At 39.7% G+C, this 10,872-nt stretch overlaps 1 protein-coding gene across 2 annotated transcripts in view; it reads left to right on the forward strand.

The window, feature by feature from the left end:
• LOC117675607 (mitochondrial adenyl nucleotide antiporter SLC25A23-like) overlaps window positions 1-8,916 on the forward strand; it is a 34,509-nt gene extending 25,593 nt beyond the window's left edge. The window contains exons 5-11 of one of the 2 annotated variants that reach the window (XR_004594250.3): window positions 945-1,103; window positions 1,981-2,133; window positions 3,114-3,221; window positions 3,836-4,003; window positions 4,241-4,391; window positions 4,832-4,919; window positions 6,383-8,916. Coding sequence is in view for 1 of the 2 variants with exons in the window: in XM_034434438.3 (XP_034290329.1) it covers window positions 945-1,103; window positions 1,981-2,133; window positions 3,114-3,221; window positions 3,836-4,003; window positions 4,241-4,391; window positions 4,978-5,162 (924 nt within the window). In the remaining variant the exon portion in view is untranslated. Of the gene's footprint in view, window positions 1-944; window positions 1,104-1,980; window positions 2,134-3,113; window positions 3,222-3,835; window positions 4,004-4,240; window positions 4,392-4,831; window positions 4,920-4,977 lie in introns of both variants that reach the window. The other variant, XM_034434438.3, reaches the window with a different exon arrangement.
• Window positions 8,917-10,872: the final 1,956 nt, after the last annotated feature.

A 10,872-nucleotide genomic window follows, 5' to 3' on the forward strand; every position in this document is an offset into this window, starting at 1 on the left:
AGGCAATGTTTTGAATTTGCAGTGTTTACAGTATGGGCTATTCAGTTTATAATCTTATATGATTCAGTCTCTAGTTTCTCCTTTTGGATTACTTTATTTTTCATCCTTAAAAAGAGCAGGTAAAAGACTTTAATCCTGTTGCCAAAACAGAGAGGACCAATGGGCAGAGACCAAGGTGTTTTGACTGTGGTTTTTTTCCTAGTTTAGATAAGGATATACATTGATTCTTATAACTATTTTAATATGATAATCCATGCCATTTTTAAAGCTTTTTGCAAAATAGTCTTATGTGTGCCGGCCTGATTTTCATTTTTTATTCAGTTATTTGAGTTCTTGAGCACAGTGCTTTCAATATTAACCTCCATGTACCTTTGAGCAGGATTCTCAACAGGTGATCAGCTAATCAGGCAAGCTTCATTTGTGATTTACAACCCCTGATTTGGCTTGGTATGTAGACTGCGGTAAATTTTTGGAAACAGGAGTGTGTAGGAAGGCTCAATAGCAGAGTGTGGTAGGAAGCCTTTACATGTCGGTGCAGAAAAGGAGAGGCCAGAATGTGAGAAGATGAATACATTTCTAGTGACTTAATTTGGTTAAAAAGTTTAAGGAAATTAAGTGTTCTGTAAGCTTTCTTCACCAGGAAGGTGGGAATAGAACTTGCTTTTTGAGCAGTTATGCAGAATAGTGATCCCCAGCATATTTTGACCCTGGGTTCAACTTCAGTCCCGCTTTTAATATTTGATTTGCCCAAACTTATCTGTTTGGATTTTGATGATCAATATAACAACCCGAAATATCAATAGTGTTTGAATTCAGTATAGTGAAACCTGAACATGAGTTCCTTTAGAATATTTGCCCATTACTTTTGATTCTAGCATATTTCTCCCAATAGTATTTCAAAATAAAGTGCTTGAACCCTTATTTTTTTTCCCTTGTTTTGATAGGTCCTTGACATTGGGGAGTGCCTCACTGTTCCTGATGAGTTTTCTGAGAAAGAGAAGAAAACTGGGATGTGGTGGAAACAACTCATAGCTGGAGCTATGGCTGGTGCTGTCTCTAGGACTGGAACTGCACCGTTGGATCGATTGAAAGTTTTCATGCAGGCAAAGAGCTAACAAGCATTTGTGATTGAGAAAGGAGAGTGGGGTTATGCCTTGCAATAGTACCTGAAAGCAGCAGCAATTCTTGGGGAGAGAAATGCAAAGGGAAAGCGGGGGGGGGGGGGGGAATTATCTTCGTAGGTGTAGTGAGCAGTTGTCCAAAATACACATTTGTGTGCTGGATGACTTTTCCCATCTTCCCTCATCATTGACACAACTGGGCTCTTGGCAGCCTGCCTACCTACCTGTCAATCAAAGCAAGATTTTAATAGAAAAGAAATGTAGTCTTCTCCATTTGAATTGCATGCTGAATAATAGGTGGGAGCAAAAATAAGAGGTTTGAATGTTAACAGAATAACAGAGTTGGAAGGGATCTTGAAGGTCTTCTAGTCCAAACCCCTGCTCCTCAGGCAGGAAACTCTATACCATTTCAGACAAATGATTAAAGAGGCCTTGTGAATGAACACATGTAGTACCCCCAAAGTGTCATTCCATGCTGTCACCCTTGAATGCAAAGAGGCTTATCTGCAAGCATTACTGCGGCAAACAAAGCCAATGTGCTCTTTATATTCTATAATTCAGAGGCTTCTTCAACTTTCTAAATATTTGGAAGATGAATGCATAGCCACTCCCTCTTTTTGAGCTTTAACAGTATTGCAGATAACAGATTTGGTGAATAAGAATTATTACAGTTACACCATGTATGTCTTTCACATTGCCTCCATTTTTAAAGTTCTTAAAAGGTCCTTAATAGTCCTCCAACTGTACAGTGTTTTCACTGCTTTCTCCCCATATAGTACATGATTATTCTTGTTTATGCCATAAACAAGAGCTCCGCATAGAAGAGGCAGAAACTAACATGTCTGCATCTTACCTGCAGGTCCATGCATCAAAGAACAACAGCATGAATGTGCTTGGTGGACTGAAAGGCATGATTTACGAGGGAGGCATGAGCTCGCTGTGGCGGGGCAATGGCGTCAACGTTCTCAAGATTGCACCTGAATCTGCCATCAAGTTCATGGCTTATGAGCAGGTATGGACTTGAAAGGTGTTTGCAGCTCTGCACGCTTAATACCCACAACCAAGCCGCAACAGCTGCAGCTCTCAAAGTAAAGGTGTTACAATATGGTAGTGGATGGGATGGATTCGGATGACATATTTCGTACGAGCCATAACTTGCAAATGTGGCAGCTCCATAATACAAATTGTACTTGTCCATCCTTTACAACAAGGCAAAGGATGATAGTTGCTAGTGTCCCCTATTTTTGAAAAGCATCCAAATGACCAGGCTTCTCTCTGCTCTTCTTAAAGGAACCATGAATCCAGAAGGACCCCCAGATTACAAGCTTGCTGTTAATCTGGGGGTCCTTCTGGATTCATGGTTCCTTTAAGAAGAGCAGAGAGAAGCCTGGTTAAGAAAGACTTAGCTCACATTTGGATGCTTTTCAAAAATAGGGGACACTAGCAACTATAGTTATAGCTGGACTAGAAGTTTATTCAGAGCCAAATACCATGCTTTCTGTCTGTTTTTCTCCCTTGGGAATCTGTTGCAAAAAGAATAGTAGTTAGATGATTGACTAGGAATGGGAAGTCCTCAGGTTCAACTCTGCTTTCTGGTATGGGAGCTCACTGGATGCTTTGGGACACATTGTTAAGTTCAGTTGCTTTTAAGAATAAAACAGGAGAAGGAAGTCTGGTGGGTTATGTCTTGAGCTCCTGGGGAAAAAAATTGAGAAGCAGACTAATCAATAACAAAAATTCTATACGTTCCAACATTATAATCTCCTTCAACCTAAAATCCAGCAAAATGAAATAACTGATCTAGCCAAGTTATCATGAAGATTTCATTGCTTATTACTGAAATCCCTACAGAAACTGATATCCCAGTGCAGCAACATACCATTCCCCTGGTATAAAATGTAGTAATTTCTTATGCATGCTGCTCTTACTCAGTTAATTGAGATGAAAGTGGAGGAGTTTCCAGTTGACTAAATCCATTGCTTTTCTTTGCAGATAAAACGAGCAATTCGTGGGCCACAGGAAACTTTAAGGGTACAGGAGAGATTTGTTGCTGGCTCACTGGCTGGGGCTACAGCACAGACAATAATCTACCCCATGGAGGTAAAATTGCCCCTTTTTGGTACTATAGTGTCTGATAGCCATGCCCTCTACCAACAAGTGACCTTTTAATCAAAATGTATACTCCTCAAACAATTCCAGGAATGATCTGAAAGGGCATCCCTAATTTCTAAACCCTATATTCATCCAATTCATTATCAATTTCAGATGTTAGCCTAGTAAAGAATTTGTGTCACCAATTTCAGATAGAATAGATTGCTTAATGGTTTTTTTTTCCTAATTAGGAATTCTTAAGAACATGATCTGGGGGGCAAAATAAAACAATAGAAAAACACTGCCAGTTTAGGTAGAGATAATTGCATAGACAACTGTTTATCTTGGAAAAACCATTCCTTTTTTGCAGAGGTAGGGAACCCCATTCACCAAGAGTAACATGAGATGGATCATAACCAAGCTGGTCTGGGCCAATCTATTTTTTTAATTGACATCCTACAAGCCACCAGGAAAAAGAAAACATATGCTACATTTTTGAATAATCACTTGCAGAAGACACTTGAAATTAGGTGGAGGAAGATGTAAAATTGGAAGAAACAGATGCAGGTACCGAGACTGTTTTCTTGTTTAACACCTGATTCATTAATTTTTCTTCCCACTAGGTCATGAAGACACGATTGGCCCTCGGCAAGACAGGCCAGTACTCAGGAGTGGCAGACTGTGCCAGGCAGATCCTACAGAAGGAAGGAATCCCTGCCTTTTACAAGGGCTACCTACCAAATATGTTGGGCATTATCCCCTATGCTGGTATCGACCTGGCTGTTTATGAGGTCAGTGGCTGTGTGTAGGTTCAAAGAATAAGGAAGCTATCCAAGGAAGAAGCTAGGCTGACATGCTCTTTCTTTAGAACACTTTTTGAGGATTAGTTACTCATCCTTAATAGAGCGCTTATTCACGGGTAAAAGGGGGTTCCTATCACTGGCTTCCCTCCCTTTTCTTCAATTTATTTGTGCTTGGCTTTTGATGCCCAGATCACCTTACCCTCTTTCTCACATTTCTCACCAAAGACACTAAAGAACACCTGGTTACAGAAGTACAGCAAGAACACCGCTGACCCAGGAGTTTTGGTCCTCTTGGCCTGTGGCACCGTCTCCAGTACCTGTGGCCAAATTGCCAGCTATCCCCTAGCCCTGGTGCGAACCCGGATGCAGGCACAAGGTAAGGAAGGAGCATCCTCAACGGAGCAGGTTGACAGCCATTATATGTGGGATAACCATAACAGGGAAGATAATGAAGTCTTAGTATCAGAGGAGTGGACATAGGGGAGATTAGTGGGAAAGAAACTGAGAAAGAAAATGGGATAGGAAAGGTCTCCAAATCTGACATGTATGTTCATGGTTGTCTGTTACTCCAGGAAAAAGGAGGAATCAGTTTTCAACATGAGGGGCTAGAACAAATAGAAGGCAGGTTGTTTTCTTTGTTGTTTCAGGTTTTATCATTTGTTATATAAACAATGAGGATTGACTCTGAGAATCTAGACATAGTTACTAGGTTCTGTCCCAATTCTGTGAGATTATCTTTAGGTCCTGTTCTAATTCTGGCATGCAATACTTCAAGTCTTGATCTGTCAGTCCTTCTCTGTCTCTGCACACTTTCAGGCTCTGTCCCATGGGTTTGAGTCTGAGCCATGTAGGACCTGGTGATCCTATTCAAACAAGACTCTCTGAACTTCACCTGGTTTATCAGGTATGTTGTGCCAGGCATTCTACTAATCTTTCCTCTCTTTTTCACTGTCTCACTGCAGCATCAATTGAAGGTGCGCCACAGCTAACCATGCTGGGTCTCTTTAGAAATATCCTTTCCCGGGAAGGGGTCCTGGGTCTCTACCGTGGCATCGCCCCCAATTTCATGAAGGTTATTCCTGCTGTCAGCATCAGCTATGTCGTGTATGAGAACATGAAGCAGGCTCTGGGAGTAACATCTAGATGAAGGAGGACCATGTGTCGCCAAAGGGCAGGGGACCTAGCTCACAAGAAAGGTGTTGGAAGGGCAGCAAAGGTGGGGATATCCTACTGTAATTGCTGTGAAATGGAGAGCTAAGAGGGTGTTTGGAATGATTGGATCCAGGCCACCTTGGTCAAAAGTACAAACTTCTCCATGAACAAGAGCCAACTTACTAACAACCAAGTTTATCCTGCAAAGGCTTTGGTTGGGGGTGGGAGGGAAAGTGACCTCTTGGAGGTAGTTTTTTTTTCTTGCCCACATTCTGGAATTTGCAGAGATGGTCTCATCAAACAGACATGTTTCTGAGCCACCTGCTGCTCCTGAATTTGCATCTTGTCCCCAACAACTGAACATGAGAACCATGACATATTAATAGCCATGTCATAATCTAGCGGAAAAGGAGCTAAGCAATGATTGCTCTGGACGTGTTGCCAGATTTCAATTCATTGATGACACTAGAATATCTGTGATTATTCCCTGGAGTCCACCAATTTCTTCTGCAGATATTGAGAAACAGGAATATATGAATTTTTGAGGACTTTGGCCAATAGATTCCACTCTTCATTTAGCATTTCTATTTGCAATGATGAATTCCTTTTGACTCTTCCCTCTTCCATTCCTCCTAGAAACTATAGGGGTGTTGAAGCCCCTGGTATTTGCATTTTAGCCCAGATCCACTTTACTTGTCTCTGTATTATGGAAACTGTATATTTTGCACATTGACTGTTTTTAACTTATAAGACTAGATTGCTGTCTCTACCTGGGCCTCTATGGCTGAACTGAAGCCTCTCCCATTTTATCCCCATTCCTTTCCTTCTACTCTGAGGGAGCAGAGAATGTTGGAATACATTACAAGGGCTACTATTTTGTGGTAACCATCGAAGCACTTTGCTGAGATCCCCTAATATGGTGTGTACATATTTCTACTCATTTTGAGATATTTGCACTAGCTATACTAGCTTCATTGTTGCCATAATTAAGGTCCTTGAAGCCATGCATTCAGGATTTCTTTCAACTCTGCTTTGTATTGCTCTCCTCTTTTATTTATGACCAACTGAATTACATTGCAGTTGGGTATTCATTTTTTCCTTTATGTTGGAAAGTTGGAAAAGGCAGGATGGAGGCTATAGAGCTATTCAGTCCACAAAATTCCCCTTTACCAGTGTCTCAATAAATGTTTCACTTCATCTTCCCATTCAAAATAGGTAACCTGGTACCCATCTAGAATCCTACTAGAGAAGGCTGCGGAGTCCTGCATTCTGTCACACCCAACATAGTTGGCAAAACCAAGTAAGCAAGAGCAACATGGATTTCAGGAATATATCTTTCATGTTGTTCTGGGGTGGATACAGAATCCTGAAAGCTGTTAGGGTTGAGTGTCTTTGAAAACCTATTTTCCTACATCTCTCATATCTGGACATGTTGCCTCTTCTCAGATAAACAAATCCTTGTTCCCTTCTTCTATGCAATCTCTCGCACCAACCAGTTGCATTTGAGAGAACCACAGCCATGAATGGGAGGGTAACAGACTTATTCCACTGTCACTTTTTAAGAGCTGCTGTTGCCTTTTCCAATCTGATGTCCTCCAGAAGTGTTAATTACGGTTCCCCTTATTTCCAGCAAAATACATATATTGAAGAAAGCTGTAATGATGGTTACAATAATATAACTATGACTTTTGGAATTTGAGTCATATCCTTGAAAGACTTATCATCTGAGTGTCTGCCACAATTGTAGCTTTACTAGAAGTAGGTTGATGCAGGAGAGGGGAGAGGCACCGCGGTGCTCAAAAATGGGAGAGGATTTATGTTTTTGTCAGACTAGAGTGCTACTTCAGTTTTAGTTACCTACAAGAGGTAATCAGATAGAGAATTGGCACTTCCATTTGAGAAAAGTACCTCATTCAGTAGATAGAAAGGATCTCTTGCAAGTAAGCAGGGTTTTTTGTTCCTCTTGGAAGTTCTTATAAGACGCTCCTTCAAATGAAGTGCCAAGGACAGTGGATGTTTTGCCCCACTATAGTGTTTTCAGTGGTATATTCGCTACAGTCCACCTTATCTATAGGAGAGTGGATTTTGATCATGTATACGAGCTTGCTGTTCGTAAGATCTACTTCAGTTGGTTATTAAAGTCTAAGTGAGAAAACAGGATAGCAATAGCACTTAGACTTATATACCATCCCAGTGTGCTTTACAGCACTCTCTTGAGTGGTTTATAATGTCAGCATATTGCCCCCAACAATCTGAATCCTCATTTTACCAACCTCAGAAGGATGGAAGGCTCAGTCAGCCTTGAGGCTGTGGGCAGAGTTAGCTTGCAATACTGCATTCTAACCACTGCATCACCAAGTTCGGGTTGATACAAGGAGATTTTTCCAGGGAGAAAGGTGAAGAATGATTCACCAGAAGGAAAAATAGAGAAAGATGCAATTCCTTGCACAATAGGATCATGTCCTTTCTAAGCTGCTTTCATCTGGGAAATGTTAACATTATTTTCATTGGAAATACTGTACATTTATGAGTTTTATTAAATAAGGGTAGGATTCTACACCCATTTATTTAGCATTAATATCATGAACTAAATAAAACCTGCTTCTGAATGGGCATTCCAAAATGGTATTGGCACTGGTGTATTGATTCGACAGGTAGGATGGGCAAGAGTTGGCATGTCCCAATATTATTTTGGAGTATTTTGGCTAGTAGTTCTGGCCACTCCATTTTACAAGAAAGATTCAGTAAGGACAAGGCGCAGGATTGTCAAGTTCCAAATTTAAAGTGCCTTTTGTATCTTTATTAGGCCACCAATTGCTATTTCTGCTACCCACCACATACCTATATTTTGTCCCTTTCCTGATGCCTATAGGGAAGAAGGTTCTCATTTTGTCTTGTATAGAACGTGAAAGAAGATTATAGAGAAAGCAAGTATGAAAGCTGCCAATGTCTCATCCCCCCACCCTCTTCAGCTTCATGTATATTCAAAAGAAAGGAGAATCTCTGGTTTGCACGAAATACTTATGTGACATATTCCAAGATGTGGGCATTGACACATCTGGAGAATCCAGGAATGGAAGCAACAGGCTTGATAAGGTGTCCTCAAATGCTTTCCTGGCAGTAGTTGTACCCAAAATGTACAGTAGTAGCAGCAACCAACTTGCATGGCTTTAAACGACTGATAATCTCTCCATGACATCTCACTTGTCAGAATTTTCAGGATCAGAAATGTAATTCCTTTATAAATACTGTTTGCTGGCTGAACAAAATGGGAAAGATACTGTGGTCATAGTTTATGTAAGGATTTTCCAGAGGGATTGATTGGTCACTGAGGAAAACGGTCTTTAATTAAACAAGGGTCTTTCATTTGATTCAGGAGGTTATCTTCTTAATGTTAAAAAAAAAAAGGTGTACTATAACTCAATAGTAGTTTTGAACTTCTCACTGAAAATCTACTGATCTTTTGAGATGCCAATTGGACTGAGTAATAGGAAGATCATTTGATAAATCAGATGACCTCCAATATAGGTTTTCCCACAAAAACTAGATACCTAGTTTGCACTTTTACACAGAACCAACTGTCTTGTTTTGGGGGACTGAACAAACTCTTAATATACTGGTATCATAATACTTTAAGCACTTATCTTGTCTGAATCTAACTCCAGTGAGATATGTCTATATGTCTGCCACTGCTCCTGATGCATTTTATGTTAAATTTTCAAAGAGAAAAATAAAACACATTTTCCAAACTTTGGTATCTGTGAAATGAATTCAGAACTAACATAAAAACACTTGAAAAGACATGATACTTCATTGTGCCATTGTTCTCTAACATAGGCTTAATATACCTTTTATTTTGAAAAATAAACAAAATAAAATTTACTCAAAAGGGAAGAGTGAAATCATGACGGTTTCAGGGTTCATGTAGTCCATAATCATCCACTGCTGTTTTAGAAGGTAATTGTTATCGCAACAAAACAACTAAAGATGGAAATCATTATTAAAGATAAAGTTAATACCATGCAGTGTCATATCCTGCTGAAAAGCAATCAATAGGAGCATGCAAAATGCTATTATCTCAGTAATCCTTTAGAGTGTTTTGACAGTTGTCCACAAATATATTTTCCATTTTCAAAAAGAAGTCTCGAACCAAAGATACTTAAGCAAACTTAAGGGTCATGGGAATTATTTTATAAACTGAAAACTGGTTAAAGAACAGAAAGTAGAGTAGGAATGATTGCATATGACAAACAGTAGGATGTGTCAAAGGTCTTCGAGTCAATTGTGGCTGATGGTGAACACATGGATTAATCCCTGCAGTATTATTGGCAAGATTTTTTGAAGTGTTTTTCCTCTTCTTCCTAGGGCTAAGAATGAGTGACTGGCCCAAGGTTACTCAGGTAATTTTTGTGCCAAAAGCAGAATTAGAATTCATGAACTTCAGATATCTAGCCCAATGCCTTAACCACCATACTGAACTTGCTCTCAAAGATCTGCATTAGGATGAATATATTTTAACTAGGGATAAATTGAGACGAATGCTGAAAAACATTTGCTGATCACATGCAGTAATTTTAGAAGGGTAAGAAAACAGATGAAACATGTTCATGGAAAGTGAATGGATATTAAAATGGTATATAGTAGCAAGTATGAAATGATGCATCTTGGGACAAATTATAATCACACATGCTGATCTCATTTGGCAATGGCCAATTAGTAATGGATTTTTATACATTTAGTTGGCTTTTCACATCACAGTAGATTATCACTGATAATCTGATTATCAGGTTAATCTCAAAAATAATTGTGAAAGATCTTGGGAATTGCCCCCCACAATTACAATTACATTTGTGCTATCCAAAATCATATATATCCAATATACTGCCCTTAGTACGATGTAGCTATATGTTATGTGGCGTAGAAGAATGCTAGAACATAGAAATCTATTATCAAATTGCTTACTGTGTGGGAAGAAATTCTCTTGGGAGTTATGGCCTAGAGAAGCTTGGACCATAATATTAGTAGTTACACAGGATTATGCCTTGTGCACAGGTTGTCTTCGACTTAACCATTTAAGTCACTGTTTAAAGTTACAACAGCAGTGAAAAAAATGACTTATGACTGATTTTCAGATTTATGACCATTGCGGCATTCCCATGGTCACATAATCAAAATTCAGGCGCTTGGCAATTGACAGTTACACTGTCCCACAGGGTTATGTGATCACCATTTGTAACCTTTCCAGCTGGCTTCTGGCAAGCAAAGTCAATGGGGGAAGCCAGATTTGCTTAGCAGCCAGATGGTTCACTGAACAACTGCAGTGTTTTGCTTAACAATTGCGGCAAAAAGGTTGTAAAATGGGGCACAACTCACATAACTGCCTTGTTTAGCAACAGAAATTTGGTTGCGATTTAGTTATTTATATCCTGCCTTTGGTTTTTAAATAAATAACCTCAAGGCGGCAAACATCCTAAATACCTTCCTCCTATTTTCTCTACATCTCATAATATCGGTGAGGTGAGTTGAGGTGATTGGAGCGACTGGGCAAACAAAGTCACCCAGCCGGCTTCCATGGTGAAAGGAGCGCACAGCTTCTTGGTTTCTAGCCTGGTGCCTTCATCGCTTATTCCAAACTTTCAAAAGCCTTTTAAGTCTCCATTTACTTATTCAGTTCTCTTTCGAAACGTTAACACAAATAAGCGTGC

Source organism: Pantherophis guttatus, chromosome 2 (assembly GCF_059756535.1).
Source record: "Pantherophis guttatus breed Tessera chromosome 2, ASM5975653v1, whole genome shotgun sequence".
Classification (NCBI taxonomy): Eukaryota; Metazoa; Chordata; class Lepidosauria; order Squamata; family Colubridae; genus Pantherophis; species Pantherophis guttatus.